A 21,145-nucleotide genomic window follows, 5' to 3' on the forward strand; every position below is an offset into this window, starting at 1 on the left:
ATCTAGCTAATTAAAATAGATTGTTTAAAAAATTAAGTTTATTGGTGTGTGGTTTCTAAAACATGCTTTTTTTAAAAAAAAGCAAGCAGTGGACCCAAACTATGACTTTGTAGATAAGCTACAGCATTAGGTGAAAGTATTTTCTGCATAGAAGCTGTCACACTAGTAACTTGTTAGCACCATTTGTCTCTTTGCAATAAAACTCAAAATGGGATCATATCCTAAATGAACTTTCTCAGCTGCTACTTTATTTGTATACTAGTGGCCCGGTGCACAAAATTCATACACATTAAAAGGGGATTAATTAGAGGAAATATTTTAATATTGCTACTTGCCCTTTCTCTATAATAGAAGTGTGAGAGATGAAAGAAAATTAGTAAAATGTATATGAAAATCTTCCTCCTGTCAGAGTCTGGGGCACACTGCGGGACCCAGAGTCAAGTCCCCACCCACCTGTGCCACCTCAAAATCATGTGAGACCCAGACCCAGCCAGCACCAACCTCATTGGGCGAGATCCAGACCTGGTCAGCCCCATCCCCATTAAGCCCCACTGGACGGGGACAGCCCCAGGTCCCCTGGCCTGGTGCCGGGTGGGGGGCGCAGCCTCAAGTGCCCCATCAAGCCCCGCTGGGCAGTGGTACAGCCTCAGGTTCCCTGGCACATACTGGGCAGGGGGTGCAGCTTCAGGTTCCCCAACCCACTCTCAGGTTCCCCTGCCTGACGCTGGGGTGGGGGATGTGGGCGGCATGGCCTGAGGTCCCCTGTCAAGCCCCGCCGGGGTGGGGGGTGCGGCCTGAGGTCCTCTGGTTTGGTGCTCGGCGGGGGTGGGGTGGCCTGAGGTCCCCTAGCCTGGGCCAGGGTGGGGGGCATGCCTTGAGGTCCCCTGTCAAGCCCCATTAGGCAGGGGACACAGTCTGAGATCCCCCGTCAAGCCTGGCCGGGTTGGGGGTGCAGCTTCAGGTCCTCTATCAAGCCCCGCCTGGTGGGGGTGCAGCCTCAGGTCTCCTGTCAAGCCCCACCAGGCAGGGGGCGTGGCCTGAGGTACCCTGGCTTGGAGTGAGGGGAGCAGCCTGAGGTCCCCCGGCCCAGCACCGGGGCAGGGGGTGCACCTTGAGGTCCCCCATCAAGCCCTGCCAGGCGGGGGCACAGGCTCAGGTGCCCTGTCCTAGCCCAGTGCCAGACAGACTCAGGTCCCTGCTGATTGCTCCTTAAGGCTCGTTTCGGGAACTTGGCCTCTGCTGTGGGCTCAGTGTTACGGAAACCCGGCCTCTGCTGTGGGTGCTGCCATGTTTGTGAGGGTGTGATGGTCAATTTGCATATTCCCTCTTTGTATAGGTAGATAGATTTGTGCACCTGAGTGAGAGTTGTGAATCTACAACAGAGTCTAGCTCAGTGGCTCTTTTCCAGGCTGCTCATTAGAATCAAGTCAGAAAAGTGATTACACATTACAGACCAATTAAGTCAGAATCTCTGATGGGTGGGGCTCAATAATCTTTTTCTTTTCTTTTTAAGCTTCCCATGTGAATCCAATATGTGGCAAGCTCATTGAGAATCTTTGGTCTAATTCAAATTCTTTCTGTATGCCAATAAAAATTGTGTTTATTCCATACTAAGTGGCTGTTTTCTATACCCAGCAATATTAGCTTTATGTCTTTAGTTGGAAAAGCATAATAAAAATGTAAATTTAGCAAAATGAAATTGTATGACTAAGAAGTACAGATCTAGAGAACTTACTATGATATTTACATATGTAGTATCAGTTGAAGAATTGTACATTTACTTTTGAGCTAATTAACCAAAAACTAATCATTGTGCATCAAGAATCATTTAGTTAATCATTTAAATCTTACTCATGATGTAAGAGAATGTTATAATAGAGAAAATATTCACTGGGTACAGGCACACCTCATTTTATTACAATTCTCTTTATTGTGCTTCATATATGTTGCACTTTTTACAAATTAGAGGTAAGAACTTCCACCAGCAAAAATATTATAATTTGTTTTATTGCAGTACTCACTTTATTGTGGTGGTCTGCAACTGAGGTATGTCTGTATATGCATTGCATCTTTTCAGCCAGAAGAGTGTCAGTTTTGTTCAGAGTCATGCACCATCATTGAGGAAAATACAGGGAGTACCAAAAAAATGTATATACACTTGAACAACTGATGGCTCAGTTTTGAAAATGAAATGTATTTTAATAAACATTGCGTTTATAATTATTCAAAGTGTGTGTATACAGTTTTTTTTTTTGGATACCCTTTATTAGATAGTAATGTGAGAGTTCGTGTTGACAAGGAATGGGATTTTAAAATCAGGTACGAGTCACTTTCAGAATTTTATGGCTGATATAGGAAATGACCATGTTATTTTGAACATTGGTTATGTAATCTAGCCAGAAACCAAAACAAAAACTAAAGCACTTTGAACCTTTGTCTAGTTTACAGTCAATCCTTGATCATATGTTAGAGCAGGGATTGGCAAACTATGGCCTGAAGGTTAAATCCAGCCTTCTCCTGTAAATAGTTATTGGAACATAGCCATCCTCATTTATTTACTTACTATCTGTGGCTGCTTTTAGTTGAATAGTATTGCGACAGAGACTGTATAGCTTGCAGAGCCCCAAAATACTTACTCTCTGACTCTGCAGAAAGTTTGCCAATTCCTGTGGTAGACTGTTGTACTGCACATTTGATGATTGAGTCACACATGATTTGCTGACACTCCTTAAGTTGATCCTCTTAATCTGAATTTGGTCTTTCATGCACAGGTGACTGGAGATGATTCTGTTTTTAGGGCTTTCCAATGGAGGTTGCAATTGAGGGAAAGGGGTTTGCCTTGACATTGAGGTGTATGCTGCTAACCCTCTGATGTTCCTAATAGGGGGGACCATATTTGTTTACTTACGTGGCGTGGGTGTCTGTTTGCCTAATTCACATCCTCCATGTTCCCCTACATCATAGTCCTTGCTGTTCCTCCCTCTGTTGGGGATGGTCATGGAGTAGCAGGTAACTGGAGAACCTGGATCAGGAGGTTCTTCCACTGCAGTCTCTGGGGATAAAGACCATTTTTCATACACTTTGCTAATAATGGGTTTGGATATGAAAGTTTAAAGATTAGGAGTGGCTTAACCCTCAATCCTTCCTGGTCCAAGTGGAGAGTTCTAGAAGGTGTGGAGGGCTAGTGGAGAGAGCATATCTGGCTTAATTCCCCTAGTCTCTGGTGCAGCAGAGGGTAGTTGGCTCACCTCTGAGCTATCGACCACATCTCCACCTCGGCCCCTGGATGCTAGTGAAGGCTCTCATCCACTTCCTAGGTTACTTGTAACTGAAAAAGCAGTACCTGCAAATACATTAGAGATTTAAGAATATAAACATTTTTAACTTTTGAAGCACGTAACTTCCTTTTCTAACGTGAAGATGTTCATTAAGTTTTGGCTTTTTGATTTTCAGTTAACATGTTGAAAGGCATGGCATACAAAAGCAAGGACGTGCCTGTAAATGAGATTAAATATAATGATGTCCTGGTAGACCTATCAGTGGTCGGCAAACTGCGGCTCCATGAGCCGCGTTTTGCAGCTCTGTTGACTAATGAGTGACCACTGACCTAGGTGATGTGATCATTAGAGCTGTAAGTTTGGGCTAGAAGTTAGCCTTGAGAAAAATATTCCATTTTTGAGGGGGATTAGGATGCTGTCAAGTTATTTTTGTGAGTACAGAAGATTGGTAATTTTTAGAAAATATTTAAGATGGTTTTAGACCCAAACCTCTGAAAATATTTGAAATATGATGATTTAGTTTATTCTTCTTGTGATTTAGGTCTAGATCTGTGCCTGAATGCATTTTCTGCTGAGGTTATTTAGTTATACCCACCTTATTAAGTCTGTCTGTGCTAAAAGAGGAGTTCTTTTGGTGGTTGATTTTCTTCTTCCTGAGGTTCTGAGAAGTAAGGGACCTGTATTTGGCATAGAGTTCTAGATTGTGATATTTCTATGTGCTGCTAGTATTTGAGGACCCTGGCATTTATTTTTGCTTTCCTAGTGTGAAAACGCAGTGAAGGTAGTGTTTTAATGGGAGCAGGCAGAATTGCTTCCCACAGTAAATGGGTTAATGAAGATATCAATAATGATGAAACCTCTCATGTGAGTGTTTTAAAATACATAATTTAAATTTTTATTTAGCTATGTTTATGGTATGTGATTTTTTTACGTGTATTCTCCCTCTTCCCCCCACTAACTTTCATCCCTTTTTTATCGTAGATCAGCGACTATTATCTATTCTACAAAATGAGTAACAGCCACCCACTTCGCCCCTTTACTGCAGTGGGGGAAATTGATCATGTGCACATTTTATCTGAACATATTGGTGCCTTGTTGATTGGGGAAGAATATGGTGACGTCACATTTGTTGTGGAAAAGAAACGTTTTCCTGCTCACCGGGTGATTTTAGCAGCGAGGTGCCAATATTTTCGGTAAGTCTGTAATACTTTATGAAGATTCAAGTTAACTTTTAGAAACATTGGTATTTTTTACTCCATAAAAATATGTAACAACAACAAAAAATATGTAACATAGCATAACAATAAATACTAGCAATCCTTCCATTCAACATCTATAAGAATTTCATCTTTATAGACTTTTTGTTATTTTTTGAAAATCACCGTTTTCTTCAGAAACCATTTTAAAACTATAGGGTTAGAAGGCTCCTCAGGCTAGACTGTACCCAATCCACCAATTTTCAGGATCTCAAGAATATTTTTTAGGCTGAGTCTTTGTTGCCTTCACCTTCTTCTCACCATTGATTACTAATGGAAGTTAAATAGACATATTGGCAGATAGGCTTCTCGTTATACAGACAGATGGTCCTCTGGACTTTCTAATGAACTTGAATACCTCCTAGTTTCAGGTTACTGAGGTCCAGGACCTGTAGGTAACTCAACAGATCTCTCTCTAAGACAAGCATTTGATAACCTCAAATTAGAAACAAGTTTTTGTTGTTGTTGTTAATCCTTACCCAAGCATATTTTTCCATTGATTTTTAGAGAGAGTGGGAGGGTGGGGAAGAGACAGAGAGTAAGAAACAGCAATGTAAGAGAGACACATTGATTGATTGCCTCCTGCACACGCCCTGATCAGGGCCAGGGATCGAACCTGTAACCAAGGTATGCCCTTTACCAGAATTTAATCCTTTGACCCTTCAGTCCATGGGCCGACGCTCTATCCACTGAGCCAAATCGACTAGGGCTAAATAAAACAGCTATTTACTGAGATTGTTTCATAGTTATACTAGAACTAAAACTAGACAGAATATTTATGCATTTAATTAATGCAAAAATTTTATTTAATATGAAGCTATTGTTTATTACTCAAACCCTTAATTTCCAGGGTGATAAATGTTAAAGTGAGCTCTAATTACTCTGAGTTATATCTAATGTTAGTTAAAAGGGGGTCATCATTGAATGATAATGTATCTTTGATAAATCCATTGGTCTATGTCCTTAAAGTCATTGATTTGCATGGGAAACTTGATATCTAAAATTGAGATGCTGATGGCTAAGAAAAAATTACAGTTACCCTCTAGTGAAAACTGCAGTCTAAGTTTTATAATCAGAAATAACTAAGATGATGAAACAGCAATACCTAGAGTCACACAGGAAAGTGTGTCTCTTATAAATATTTACTACTGGATGAGAATTTTATAGATCTGATAACCATTTGTAGAGCATTCCATCTTACATATAAAGTGACACTGTAGATGAAGTGAGGAGCCCAGAAAACAGAGGAGCCTACTATTAAGAGTTTTCGCTAACACTCTGATTCCTCTTGCTAATGGCCTTGCTCTAGTCATTATTTGTTACCAGCCTCTGTCCTCTGCATACTTTTTGTGTTTCTTTCCTATTTCTTAACTTTTGGTTCACTCACTGTTAGTGTTTTTTGAAAAGTCCATTCTTTTATTTTTTAAATATGTTTTTATTGATTTCAGAGGAAAGGAGAGGGAAAGAGGGATAGAAACATCATTGATGAGAGAGAATCAGTGTCTCCTGCACACCCCCTGCTGGGGATTGAGCCCGCAGTCTGGGCATGTGCCCTGACCGGAATTGAACTCTGAACTCCTGGTTTATGGGTTGACCTTAAACCTCTGAGCCACACGGCCGGGCTGAAGAATTCATTCTTTATTAAGTCAGAACTTTTCAGCTTTATGTTTAATATTTGTTAATAGTTTATACCTTACCCTTTTTCAAAAATAATTTGAGACAACTATATGTGGGTATATTTTAGGTAATCAGTATGTTCTTGAAAGAAACTCAAATACTTTAAAAAATTAAAGATCATATTAAATTAATGGAATATACTCTCCTTACTTGTTGACTTTGTTCTTAATGTCTATGGATATTGAACCTTAATGTCTGGTGGCTCACAAGGCTAACCTCAGAGTCATTACCAATGATGCCTTAAATTCTCATTGCAGACACCGTTCCTGTGCAAGGTAGGTCGATGAGAGAGAAACATCAATCAGCTTCCTCCTGCACACTCCCTACTGGGGATGTGCCCGCAACCAAGGTACATGCCCTTGACCGGAATCGAACCCGGGACCCTTGAGTCCGCAGGCTGATGCTCTAGCCACTGAGCCAAACCGAGCAAGACCACTTTTTTCTCTGTTTTTGTTTTACATTTTTTCTCTTTTTTTATTGTTTAAAGTATTACAAATAGTAATACATATGTCTCCTTTTTTTCCCCCAATTGACCTTCCCCAGCCTCCCTGTCAAAGCCACTTTTATTAATTAACTAGAGGCCCGGTGCACGAAATTCATGCACTGCCGGGGGGGGGGTCCCTCAGCCTGGCCTGCGCCCTCTCACAGTCTGGGACCCCTCGCTCCTTACCGCCCACCTGCTCGCTGCTCCTTACTGCTCGGCTCACTGCTTTTTAGCGCTGCCACAGAGGCAGGAGAGGCTCCCACCACCGCTGTGCTTGCCAGCAGTGAGCCTGGCTTCTGGCTGAGCGGCGCTCCCCCTGTGGGAATGCACTGACCACCAAGGGGCAGCTCCTGCATTGAGCGTCTGCCCCCTGGTGGTCAGTGTGCATCATAGCAACCAGTCATTTTGGTCTTGCTGCTGTAACAGTTGCTTAGGCTTTTATTATATAGATTAATTAATTTTTATATTTTTATTTCAGAGAGGAAGGGAGAGAGAGAGAGAGGGAGATAGAAACATCAGTGATGAGAGAGAATCACAGATAGGCTGCCTCCTGCATGCCCCACATTGGGGATCGAGCCCGCAACCCGGGCATGTGCCCCGACTGGGTATCGAACCGTGATCTCCTGGTTCATAGGTGGACACTCAACCACTGTGCCACACCAGCCAGGCCAAAGCCACTTTTAGAGCATTGAGAATTTATGTGAATATCATGGGTCACGCTGGAGTAAGTCTTGGTGAGATCTTCCGAGGAAGGCGTTTTTAATCTCGCAATTTTAAAGTTGTGGTTGAATGTATTCTGGATTAATGAAAACATTCAAGAGTGTTTTTAGGCAGAGTATAATCCAATGAAGAGGTATGCTCAGAATATTCATGACTTTTTTTGCTGGATGGTTTCAGCTATTTTCCTGAGCCAAGCAAGAATGCTAGATCCTGGGGGAGGGTGAGAAGAATTCCTGGCAGGTGTGGAGAGAACCCTTGAAATACTAGTTCTGCTCTGAGACTGTTAGGAGCAGGGGAAATCTCTTTTTGCCCCCTCATTCTCTTGCTCTCACTTTTGCATGTTTCCTGTTTCACTCTTTGCTCTTCCTTTTCTGCGTTCCCCCTTTGTCATCGTCCAGCTGCCCTTTCTTTTCTGATAGAGTGAAAGTTTAATTGGTTCTTATTATTTCTCTAGAGTAATAGAGATAGAAATTAAAATTCATTACATGACTGAATTTTCTAATTTTCATTTCTTAGATGAGCAGATAAGCAATAATGTGGGGATTTAAAAAAATCTGACAAACAAACAAAAAAATCAAATCATCCATAATTCCATTACCAACTTCAATTTCATTTTTAATTTATAAAGTAACAGTGAAAGCCCTTTCCTCCAAGCCATCTAATCCCATTCCCCAGAGACAACCAGTTAACAGTTTAATATGAATTTTCCCTGATTTTTCTCAATATAAATAGGTGTCCTATATAATAAAAGGCTAATATGCAAATTGAACAAATGGTGGAACAACCGGTTGCTATGATGTGCAATGACCACCAGGGGCAGACGCTCAGCATCCCCAAAGGGCACCTGGACCGCGAGAGGGCACAGGCTGGGCTGAGGGGGACCTTCCCAAAGTGTATGATTTCGTGTACTGGGCCTCTAGTATCTATATATACACCTATGTACATACAAATACAAGTATGTGCTGTACACTTTTTTACTCAACACGTGGATCTGATCTGCAACGTAACTGCTATCTCCTGGACATCTTTACAAACAGTATATATTGCCCTCCCTTGGTCTTTCTAATGGCTGCATAGAATGTATATATCACAATTTTTTTAGTCACATTCCTGTTGATGGACATTTTAAGATTTTTTTCAGTATCTCCATTGTTTCAGTATCTATTCTTATAAGTTTCTCTTTACAATCATGCTGTATTATATCTCTAGAGCTGCATCCTAAAAGTGAGATTACTGAGTTGAGGGTATGCATCTTTTACATTTTTTTTTTAACTTTTATTTTTTTTAAATTTTTTAAAAAATAAATCTTTATTCAGATTATTACAATTGTTTCTCCTTTTTCCCCCCATAGCTCCCCACCACCCGGTTCCCACCCCACCTTCTGCCCTTACCTCCCCCGCCACTGTCCTCATCCATAGGTGTATGATTTTTGTCCAGTCTCTTCATGAACCCCCCACACCCCTTTCCCCCCAAGAATTATCAGTCCTCTCCCTTTCTATGCCCCTGATTCTATTATATTCACCAGTTTATTCTGTTCATCAGATTTTTTATTCACTTGATTTTTAGATTCACTTGTTGATAGACATGTATTTGTTGTTCATAATTTTTATCTTTACCTTTTTCTTCTTCTTTCTCTTCTTAAAGAATACCTTTCAGCATTTCATATAATACTGGTTTGGTGTTGATGAACTCCTTTAGCTTTTTCTTATTTGTGAAGCTCTTTATCTGACCTTCAATTCTGAGTGATAGCTTTGCTGGGTAGAGTAATCTTGGTTGTAGGTTCTTGCTGTTCATCACTTTGAATATTTCTTGCCACTCTCTTCTGGCCTGCATAGTTTCTGTTGAGAAATCAGCTGACAATCATATGGGTACTCCCTTGTAGGTAACTAACTGTTTTTCTCTTGCTGCTTTTAATATTTTCTCTTTGTCTTTTGCTCTTGGCATTTTAATTATGATGTGTCTTGGTGTGTTCCTCTTTGGATTCCTTTTGTTTGGAGTTCTCTGCACTTCCTGGACTTGTAAGTCTATTTTTTCACCAGGTGGGGTAAGTTTTCTGTCATTATTTCTTCAAATAGGTTTTCAATATCTTGCTCTCTCTCTTCTTCTGGCACCCCCATAATTCAGATGTTGGTACGCTTGAGGTTGTCCCAGAGGCTCCTTACAGTATCTTAACATATTTGGATTCTTTTTTCTTTTTGCTTTTCTGGCTGAGTGTTTTTTGCTTCTTTGTATTTCAACTCTTTGACTTGATTCTTGCGGTCCTCTAGTCTACTGTTAGGTCTCTGTATAATATTTTTTATTTCAGTCAGTGTGTATTTAATTTCTAGTTTGTCCTTTTTCATATTCTCCAGGGCCTTGCTAAATTTATTGGCCTTTTCTAGTAAATTCTTGAAAAACCTTATAACCGTGGTTTTGAAACTCTATATCCAGTTGTTTGCTTTCCTCCATTTCTTTCATTTGTGATCTGTTTCTTTGTCTCCGCATTTTTGCTGCTTCCTTGAGTTGGTAGAGTAGCTTTGTGTGGTAGGTGTCCTCTAGGGCACAGTGGCTTAGCCTCCCCAGTTACCTGAGGTGGACACTCTTGGTGCACCCCTTTGTGGACTGTGTGCTCAGCCTTGTTGTAGTTAAGTCTTGATTGTTGTTGGTATCACTGGGAGGAATTGACCTCCAGGCCAATTGGCTGTGAGGATCAGCTGTGTCTACACTGGGAGAACTTCTGTGCTGGAGGCTTTTTTATGAGACAAGACTTGAAAAATTGCAAAAGCCTCTGTGCTCAGCTTGGATGGGGCAGAGTTTCAGGGCGGAGCAGACTGCATTGGTTTCCTGTCAGCCCTGCCCATCTGAGGCCCCTGGGTCTCAGTGTTTCTTGGTAATCACTGCAAGCACCTCTGAGAGAAAGCCACCCTCGAATTTCGCCCGCTGCCAGACAGTCCAGTTTCTCCCCGAATGAGTTGGGGTTCCCAGAAACTTGCCTGGAACTGGAGTTCAGCACAGTTGGGAGCTTCCGTCTCCCTCCCACTTTAGAAAGCCAGCCGTGCACTCAGCCTCCCATGCATTCAGCAGTCAGTCCTCTCTGTGCGCACGCGCTTCCGGACCTCTGCCTTCCGCAGCTCCCGAGTCTCAGTGTGCTTTCTCTTTTCCTGACAGTTTAGATTCCCCCCAAATGAGTCTGGTTTCCCAGTGACTTGCCCGGGACTGGAGTTCAGTGCAGTTGGGAGCTTCCTTCTCCCTCCCACTTTAGAAAGCCAGCCACGCACTCAGCTGCCCGTGCACATAGCCGCACATCCTCTCCGTGTGTGAATCTCTGTACCTCAGCCTTCTTCAGCTCCTCTGAGTCTCAATGTGCTTTCCTCTTTTCTTCTAGTTGTAGAATTTCCACTCAGCCAGCTTTCCTGTGGTTCTGGATGGTGTCCGTTTTGTCCTTTAGTTGTAGTTTTGATATTGTTGTGCGAGGCAGCAGTTTAGGTGTTTACCTATGCCGCCATCTTGGTTTCTCCTAAAAAAATATATATATATATATTTTTTTATTGATTTCAGAGAGGGAGAGGGATAGAGAGAGAAACATCAATGATGAGAGAGAATCATTGATTGGATTCCTTCTGCACATCCCCTAGTGGGGATTGAGCCCACAACCCATGCATGTGCCCTTGACCGAAATCGAACCTGGGAACCTTCAGTTTGTAGGCTGACGCTCTAACCACAGAGCCAAAGCAGCCAGGGCAAAAAGAGCATTTTTATCTATTTTTAATGAATGTCTATTACATATCTTGAGCTTTCAGGGTATTTCATTTGTTTATAGAATTAATTCAAAATAGTTTTAAAGGTATTTCTCTTAATTTATTTGAGAACTTCAAATGATAACTATGCATTTCTTTACCTGAATCTTTATGTCATTAAACAAAGTTATGTTTGTATAATGTTGATACCCGTGATTTCATGATTTTGTAGCAAATCTTACTTGAGGTTTTTCTCGTGCTTTTATTCTCTGACGTGCAGAGCATTGCTGTATGGTGGAATGCGAGAATCTCAGCCAGAAGCAGAAATCCCCCTCCAGGACACCACTGCGGAAGCGTTCACAATGCTACTCAAGTACATCTACACTGGGCGGGCGACACTGACGGATGAGAAGGAGGAGGTTCTGCTGGACTTCCTGAGCCTGGCTCATAAATATGGATTTCCAGAGCTGGAGGATTCTACCTCTGAGTATCTCTGCACCATACTCAACATTCAGAATGTCTGTATGACTTTTGACGTTGCCAGTCTCTACTCACTGCCCAAGTTAACTTGCATGTGCTGTATGTTTATGGACAGAAATGCTCAGGAGGTGCTCTCGAGTGAAGGCTTCCTCTCTCTTTCTAAGGTGTGTCATTGTCTGCAAGTAACTTGCAGGCATACATGGTCTTATTTATATCTGTACAGTAGAAATGCAGCAATGGACTAAGAAAAAATAAAAGTGAAAGGTGTGGAAGAGGTTGTCCAGCCAACTGCCTGTGGCTCCTAAGACTCATATAAGAGAAGGACAGATTGCTTCTGTTTTCTTTTAAGGTTCTTTTGGTAAATTCCAAGTGCAGAAGAGACTGTGATGCTAGGTGGTTGTTTTCAATGTGGTCTTGCATACTGCTTTTTGAATTTGTGTTTCTTTGATAAAGAGAATAATTCCATATTATGAGAGGGAAAATTCATAAGGGAGATGTGTTGCTGTATGTCTCTAATATTTTTGTTTTTTCCTGGCCCAGAATTCACTGTTAATGGTGCTTTACACTGAATAATAGCTAGAGTAAAACTTTTGCTCAAATCTTTCTCTGAACCTTGGTGGTTGTCTCTCTTTTCCCTTTCATTGTTTCTCCTAGGACCTGAATATTTTGAATGAGAACACTTATTTGAAAAGCTACACATCTTGTTTTGAGTTTAAACTATGATTTTTATTATCCTACTTTATTTTTAGAGACAAGGTCTTTGAGGGCTGCACCAGTGTTGCTGGTCAGTCTGAAAATCTGAGAACCAAAAATAATGATAGCACAGTAATACTGTGAAGGGAAAGATTTTGAATTTTAAATGCTATATGTATCTTACTGACCCATAAAGGTAAACTCTCCTGAATAACATGTATGGAAAAACAGCTCCTCATGTTGCTGTTTTTCTTCTTGTTTTATTAAAAGATGGATGCAGATGTGTAGGCAAGACTGGATGTTTGAAGTAGTGGTACAAGATGCCTACAGCTAGACACACAGCCATGTGCAAGAGAGTACGTGGCACAGAATATGGAGAGAAGATGGTCAAAAAGAATTAATTGTTTGCATATAATGATACTTGCAGTTCTGTTGGATGCTGCATATGGTTGAGCTCCATAATAACTGGAATTTGTTCTTGTTATCCTTTTCAGACAGCACTTTTAAACATCGTATTAAGAGATTCATTTGCAGCTCCTGAAAAAGATATTTTCCTAGCCTTGTTCAACTGGTGTAAGCACAATTTAAAGGAGAATCATGCAGAAATCATGCAGGCTGTGCGTTTGCCTCTGATGAGCCTCACCGAACTGCTCAATGTTGTGAGGCCTTCGGGACTGCTGTCTCCTGATGCCATTCTGGATGCTATTAAAGTTCGATCAGAGAGCCGGGATATGGACCTCAATTACAGAGGCATGCTTAGTAAGTACCTGTTCATCCTAATCTCACCAAAAGTTCTGTTTGCATCCTGTGACAGTCTCAGCTATGAAACTATAGTGTTAGGTATATATGGAACATATAGGTCTAAGAACATATAGCTCTGATCTCTATGGAATACCTTTCACTGTAGTCCTCCTGAGATTGCATAGCCATTGTAGATTCCCAAATAGGTATTTCTTGCCATCCTTGGACAAATTTCTCCAGCTATTCCCTAGAGTGTAAGAAATAGATATTTTCCTCAAAACTTTTTCTCCTTTCTCTAACAAATCAATGCTAACTACATGCTATGTGCTTATTATTTTAGGCAGCATGAACATACAGATTCCAAATAACAATAATAATAACTAAACACGTATGTAGCATTTCCACCACTTATGTGGTGCTTTTTCTTAATAAATAAAAACAGTGTATTGACTATCTGCTGTGTGAATTGAAGTGAAAGATAGTCGAGAAATAGTATGGTAGCTGCAGGGAACAGGTTTGGAGAGATCCAGGAAGGGATTTGGAGGAGCTAGAGAATGGTACTAGATAAGGTGTGGGAGGATGGGAGGGGGAGGGTAACAAGATAAGTAATATTATTTTATTTTATTGATTTAGAGAGAGAGGAAAAGAGGGAGAGAGGGAGGGAGAAAGTGAAGGGAGGGAAGGAGGGAGGGAGGGAGGAAGAAAGTGAGGGGAGGGAGGGAGGGAGGGAGATATTTGTTATTCCATTTATTTATGCATTCATTGGTTGATTCTTGTATGTGCCCTGATCGGATATGGAACCTGCAACCTTGGCATATTGGGATGATGCTCTGACCAACTGAGCTACCTGGCCAGGGCCTAATTTTAGACTTTCTGAATTCTGTTGTTGGATCCTCTTATATAAACTCCTTTTTCCCCCTTTTTGCCCTAGTTTTTTTAAAAAATATATTTTTATTGATTTTTTACAGAGAGGAAGGGACAGTGATAGAGAGTAAGAAACACCAATGAGAGAGAAACATCAGTCAGCTGCCTCCTGTACACCCCCTACTGGGGATGTGCCTGCAACCAAGGTACATGCCCTTGGCCAGAATCGAACCTGGGACCCTTGAGTCTGCAGGTCGATGCTCTATCCACTGAGCCAAACCAGTTAGGGCCTTCTTGCCCTAGTTTTGATTTGAGGTGCTGATAGAGTCCCGTATCTGGGTTCGTTATAGGGGTGGCTTCAGACATTGCTGCGGGAATATGGAAGTGCTCTGGACATTTCACATAGCTTCTGGTAGCTTGGAATTGATCAGCTGCTCAGTAGAGTTGTCAGACCTGGGTTGTAATAAACCCATGAAATTACCATGAAAGGGAGTAATTCAACCAGTTGAGGGATACTTGGTTCTGGAATGGACATATGCAATTATTCCTCTTTAATGTTAAGCTATTTATTTTGGAATAATTCAGTGGGAACTCAAGGAAGAAATTATACAAATATTTGGGAATCTTTTATCTAACTTCTAAATTTGAGAAATGATTAAGTAGTGGCCTGTTTTTCTGACTTTTAAATTAAATGAATAGTAAAATCAATAGTATAACTACTAAGAAAGCATATCACTTTCCCATCAGATTCTAAAAAATAAGTTAGCTATTTTCTTTTTTTAAATATATTTAAAAAATTGATTTTTTACAGAGAGGAAGGAAGAGTGATAGAGAGTCAGAAACATCGATGAGAGAGAAACATCGATCAGCTGCCTCTTGCACACCTCCTACTGGGGATGTGCCCGCAACCAAGTTACATGCCCTTGACCGGAATCGAACCTGGGACCTTTCAGTCCGCAGGCTGACGCTCTTCCACTGAGCCAAACCGGTTTTGGCAAAGTTAGCTATTTTCTAAGTAAATGTTATCCAAACATTTATATCATTATTTCTTTCAACAGATTTCTTTTTTGTTAGGGAAAAAAGGGTCTAAAGTTTCAGAACTGTTCCTGAGATTATTGTTCTGGAACAATAGTTGTGCTTATTTTGAAATCATTGAACAACTTGTTTGTTTTTTTGTTCTTTCCTGGGTGTGGGTTCTTTGTCTTTTCATGAAATGTAGAGAGGTTCTTATCTTGAGACTAGGGATTAATATCGTTTTTCTCATTTAGTTCATTAATATTGGTTGCTGAGGGGTTTAATTCTTAGAGCTGCATATTTTGGAGGGCTTTTACCAAATTATAGCGCTTTTTACCCCCTTAAAAGAAAGATGACCCAAAATTCACCAGTGATGATTGTTAATCTTTCAGGGAAGCTGGTTTAGACTAATTTTGCACATATATAATGTTGAACATTTATCTATACACCGGGGGAAAGGGAATTAACTTTTAATGATAATATTTTTTTTCTTTAGGGTATTTGAGCTACTTGTACTCAGACCATTGTCTTAATGTTTAGTTTTGTCTTAGCTGTGGAGGTATTTATTTCTGCCCTGAAAGTTAGTTTTCTATTCAGACTAAGTTATACTTTGTTTTGCTTATCTTAGGTTTTAGACTTTGGGAAAGAGAACAGTAAATTCTTGTTTCTTCATGTTGATAGCAGGATTTATATCACAACTTCCATCTTCAGGATTTTCTTATTGAGTAAAAGCCACTCTGTTCATAGATCCGCTTAGTTAAGTTATTGATCCTATATACTAAAAGGATAATGTGCAAATCGACTGAATGGTGGAATGACTGGTCGCTGTGATGTGCACTGACCACCAGGGGGCAGATGCTCAACGCAGGAGCTGCCTCTGGGTGGTTAGTGTGCTCCCTCAGGGGGAGAACCGCTTAGCCAGAAGCTGGACTCACGGCTGGCGAGCACAGTGGCAGTGGCGGGAGCCTCTCCCGCCTCTGCAGCACCACTAGGATGTCCAACTGACGGCTTAGGCCTGCTCCCTGTGGGTAGCGGGCCTAAACCATCAGTCGGATATCCCCCAAGGGCTTCTGGACTACAAGAGGGTGCAGGCTGGGCTGAGGGACCTCCTCAAGTGCATGATTTTTGTGCACCGGGCCTCTAGTTAATATATAAATGTGTGTGTGTTTAAATCTGTACTGTAGGTACATGGTAACATGTATCTATTCCCACAGTTTCCAGTAACTCAGACTAATGGAGTTTGCCACTGTAATATTTTAATTGTTGCTTTTGGCCTAGACTCCTACTAGACTGAGCTTCTTGAGGACTGTAATTATATCTTTTCACTTGTTTTTCCAGCACCTAGCATAGTGCCTGAATAAATGAATGACAATGAATTTATCCCTTCCTTCTAAACTAGAATTTAAAATTTGTCTCACCTATTACATAAAGACAGCAATAACAAAAATGAGTCATTAATAATTTTAAAACTCTTTGACTTCTGTTCCTATTGTATCTTCCCAACTATAGTTTACAGTATTTTCATCTGTAAACTAGGGGGTTCACAAGTCATCCTTACTGAGTATTTCTCTGTGGTGGCGGTTCATATCTGATAGGAACTCTTGTCTCTGTTAAGTGGTGAGCTGCTAGAGGGCTGAGTCCAGCATTTTTTTTTCTTTAAATCAATAGGATGAAGGTCCGGGGCCTCCCTTACCCGGCTGGCGGCTGGGGCCTCCCTTCGTTCCTTGCCACCCCCTGGTGGTCAGTGCACGTCATAGCGAGCGATCGAATTCTCAGTCTTCCGGTCGAACTCCCGAGGGGACACTTTGCATATTAGCCTTTTATATATATAAACTAGAGGCCCAGTGCATGAAATTCGTGCATGGGTGGGGTCCCTAGGCCTGGCTAGTGACCAGGGCTGATTGGGACCAGGTGCGGAAGGAATGGACGCTAGATGCTGACACCGCCATCGTCTGTGCACCTCCCCTCCACTGCACGGTTCCCTGCCTTCCCCCTCCTCCTTCCCTCACCACCATGCCACCACTGTGGCGGATGGGCGGTGGGGAGGGACGGGGCACGGGACATTGGCCGCTGGTCTTGAGGAGGGAGCTGGCCCTCGGTTCCCCTGGGAAAGGGGCTGCATCTGCCGCCACCCACCCCCAGTTCCCCGTCTCAGCCCGGAGGCTGGCCCTGATAGGCTTTCAGGGCCTGCTGGTCAAGGGGAGGACTATGGGAGGTTGGCTGGCCGGGGAAGGTTGGCTGTGGGAGCGCACTGAACACCAGGCTTTTATATATATAGATTATTATTTTTTTAAGTCTTCAGTTTTTTGTTTGTTTGTTTATTTATTTATTTTTAAAATAAATCTTTATTGTTCAGATTATTACAGGTGTTCCTCTTTTTTTCCCCCCATAGCTCCCCTCCACCTGATTCCCCACCCCACCCCACCCCATGCCCTTACCCCCTGCCACTGTCTTCATCCATAGGTGTAAGATTTTTGTCCAATCTCTTCCCGCACCCCTCTCACCCCCTTCCCCCAAGAATTGTCAGTCCACTCCCTTTCTATGTTCCTGATTCTATTATATTAATTCTGCTCTTCAGATTTTTTATTCACTTGATTTTTAGATTCACTTGTTGGTAGGTATGTATTTGATATCATCTTGTTGTTCATAATTTTTATCTTTACCTTTTTCTTCTTCTTCCTCTTCTTAAAGAATACCCTTCAGCATTTCATATAATACTGGTTTGGTGGTGATGAATTCCTTTAGCTTATTCTTGTCTGTGAAGCTCTTTATCTGACCTTCAATTCTAAGTGATAGCTTTGCTGGGTAGAGTAATCTTGGTTGTAGGTTCTTGCTGTTCATCACTTTGAATATTTCTTGCCACTCCCTTCTGGCCTGCATAGTTTCTATTGAGAAATCAGCTGACAGTCATATGGGTACTCCCTTGTAGGTAACTAACTGTTTTTCTCTTGCTGCTTTCAAGATTCTCTCTTTGTCTTTTGCCCTTGGCATTTTAATTATGATGTGTCTTGGTGTGGTCCTCTTTGGATTCCTCTTGTATGGGGTTCTGTGCGCTTCCTGGACTTTTAAGTCTATTTCTTTCACCAGGTAGGGAAAGTTTTCTGTCATTATTTCTTCTAATAGGTTTTCAATATCTTGCTCTTTCTCTTCTTCTGGCACCCCCATAATTCTGATGTTGGTACACTTGAAGTTGTCCCAGAGGCTCCTTACACTATCTTCATATTTTTGGATTTTTTCTTTTTGTTTTTCTGGTTGGGTGTTTTTTGTTTCCTCATATTTCAGATCTTTGGTTTGATTCTTGGGGTCCTTTGATCTACCGTTGAATTTCTGTATATTCTTTATTTCAGACAGTGTATGCTTAATTTCTGACGGGTCCTTTTCCATTTTTTTGGCATTCTCATTAAGGTCCTTGAAGGTCTCACTAAGCTCCTCGGAGGTCTCATCAAGTTTCTCGGCAGTTTTTAGAAGATTCTTGAGTAACCTTATAAATGTGGTTCTGAACTCTATGTCATACAGTAATTTGCTTTCCTCCATTTCTTTCATTCGTGACATGTTTCTTTGTCTCTGCTTCCCTGTGTTGATGGAGTGGCTTTGTGTGGTAGGTGACCTATAGGGGCCAGTAGCTCAGCCTCCCCAATCACCTGAGGTGGACACTCTTGGTGCATCCCTTTGTGGGCTGGGTGCACAGTCTTGTTGTAGTAAAGCCTTGATTGCTGTTGGTATCACTGGGAGGAATTGACCTCCAGGCCGGTTGGCTGTGAGGACCCTCTGTGTCTATAATGGAAGAACTGCTGCGCTGGAGACACACTTATGGTGCAGGACTTGCTTCAGTGGGGCTTTGGCGCTCACTGAGTCTGCCTCTTGAATGTGTCACTTATGGATGTGAGGAGTTGAAATCTGGTGTCTCACACTGACCACTAGGTACACTGGCTTCTGGATCTCCAATGGGGTGCAGGTCAGCTACTGTCTGAGGCCACCCAGCAGGCGCTACAGCAAGAACTACAGTTTTTCTCCTCTTTGCTTGGGGTTTGGAGGTTTTGGAGCTGTCTGACCCGGGCTGCAAGTTTGCTATGTTAAGCTGCGATAGGGCAGGCCATTCATATGCTAAAGCCGCTGCTTGGAGCTTGGGTGGGTTTGTAGGTTGTGCACGGCGGGGTCTCAGGGTGTCACTAGGCTAGGGCATGGCAAACAGCGATGGCTGCCAGTAAGCTGGCTCTGCGTCTCCGACCGCGTCCCCGCGTCCCGCGCCCCAGCGCAGTAAACAATTATTCCTGCGCGCAGCCCTGTAAGCAAGCCACCCTCACTTTCCGACCCGATGGCAGACAGTCCAGCTTCTCCCTGTAGGAGTTTGGGTCTCCTGAGTCTCCCCAGAAACTGGAGTTCAGAGTAATTGGGAGCTTGTCTCCCTTCGGGTTGAAAAAAGCAGTGCTCCCAGTCGCCCACCACCAGCCGGATTCGTGTGCCTCTGTACCTCAGCTTTTCAGCGCTTGTGCTCTTTTCTCTTTCCTTCTAGTTGTAGAACTTCCACTCGTCCAGCTTTCCCGTGGTTCTGGGTGATAGACGTTTTGTCTTTTAGTTGTAGTTTTGAAATTGTTATACAAGGCAGCAGTTTAGGTGTTTACCTACTCCACCATCTTGGATCCTCCTCCAGTTTTTTGTTTTTTTAAAAAATATATTTTTATTGATTTCATAGAGGAAGGAAGAGGGGGAGAGAGAAACATCAATGATGAGAGAGAATCATTGTTTGGCTGCCTCCTGCACGCCCCCTACTGGGGAGCAAACCCACAACTGATGCATGTGCCCCTGACGGGAATCCAACTGGGGACCCTTCAGTCCGCAGGCCTACGCTCTAACAACTGAGGCAAACCAGCTAGGGCTATATGTTTCCATTCTTTGATTTTTTAAAAATATTTTTTTAAATTGATTTTAGAGAGGAAGGGAGAGAGATAGAAACATCAGTGATGAGAGAGAATCATTGATCAGCTGCCTCCTTCACGCCCCCTACTGGGGATCAAGCCCGCAACCCAGGCATATGCCTTTGGCCGGAATCGAACCTGGGACCCTTCAGTCCATAGGCCGATGCTCTATCCACTGAGACAAACTGGCTAGGGCCATTCTTTGATCTTTATATGTAAAGTTACTGAGTGAAATTGATGCCCAAGCTGGAACCAAAGTGCTGATCTGACTCATGAGGCCAGTGCTCCTCAATAGAGTCTCCAGGTTATTTTCTGTTTCTTTTTTGTGATGTTTGAGGACCAGTGTTGTGCCTTGTGGAAAGGAGGCCTGCAGAGAGTGGAGGTAACAGAAAAGTTAAGATGAGACAGGAGTTGTCAAGAAAGTCATATGTGATGACATACTTGTTGGGAGGGAGGGTCCATCATTCTTCAGGGAGTAGATGATGATTTAGGGGACAGAATCTAGAAAAGAGATTGCAGCCTGCAGAGAGCTGAGTGTGAATCCAAATGATCCATCAGGGGTGAGCAATGACCTCAGATGTAACAGAGAGTTCAATAAAGGATGGTTAAGGATGTAAGGAGGGAAAGAAAAACACAAGTTAAGTAACCCAGCACCACTCAGATTTTGGCATTATGTAGCTAGGGCAGATCTTGCTCCATTGCTCCTTAGTTTTTCTTTCTAGTAATTGGCTTGTTTCTGCCTAGCTGTGAAACTTCAAAGCTTAACTTTTCCCCTAAATGCATAAAGAATGACAAATGTAAAGAAAACTATTATTGTTATCTACTAGCTCCTTTAATCCCTCACCCTGTATTTTTGAGAGCTTTTTTTCTCTACTGATAGATAAATATAAAAAATAAGAATATTTATGGTTTGAATTATTTTATTATGATTTGGATTTTCTCATGTTTACCTTTTGTGTTAAATTTATCATTTAGCTATATAGATTTTGTATTTTTATCCTGTGAGGTACTCAGATTATAGTTACCATGAGAGAATTGCCACTGTGTAAATGTTGCCTGTTTTGAAGTGAAAGATACTTTGGGGGAATCTATATCAAAAACAGGAAAGTTCTTAAGTACTCTTGAAATAAACTTCAAAAGACAACTTAGACTTCTGGTAGACGTTTCATTTCAATTTTAGACCTTTCGTTACAGTCACTTGAAACTCCTATGCCTAGTATGTTATTTCTAGCTTGATAAGTGAAGAAACTTATGTTTAGAGAAAATGAAAGGGTAATGCAGTTTCTGAATCTGAAAACTCGAGTTC

At 41.9% G+C, this 21,145-nt stretch overlaps 1 protein-coding gene across 9 annotated transcripts in view; it reads left to right on the forward strand.

Moving 5' to 3' along the window:
• BTBD9 (BTB domain containing 9) overlaps positions 1-21,145 on the forward strand; it is a 511,095-nt gene that overhangs the window by 74,924 nt on the left and 415,026 nt on the right. For all 9 annotated transcript variants that reach the window (XR_013960438.1, XM_080665254.1, XM_080665252.1 and 6 more), the window contains exons 2-4: positions 4,260-4,471; positions 11,412-11,775; positions 12,799-13,063. Coding sequence is in view for 8 of the 9 variants with exons in the window: in XM_080665248.1 (XP_080521374.1) it covers positions 4,260-4,471; positions 11,412-11,775; positions 12,799-13,063 (841 nt within the window). In the remaining variant the exon portion in view is untranslated. The remainder of the gene's footprint in view (positions 1-4,259; positions 4,472-11,411; positions 11,776-12,798; positions 13,064-21,145) is intronic.

Source organism: Plecotus auritus (genome assembly GCF_963455305.1).
Source record: "Plecotus auritus genome assembly, chromosome: 4".
NCBI classification, from domain to species: Eukaryota; Metazoa; Chordata; class Mammalia; order Chiroptera; family Vespertilionidae; genus Plecotus; species Plecotus auritus.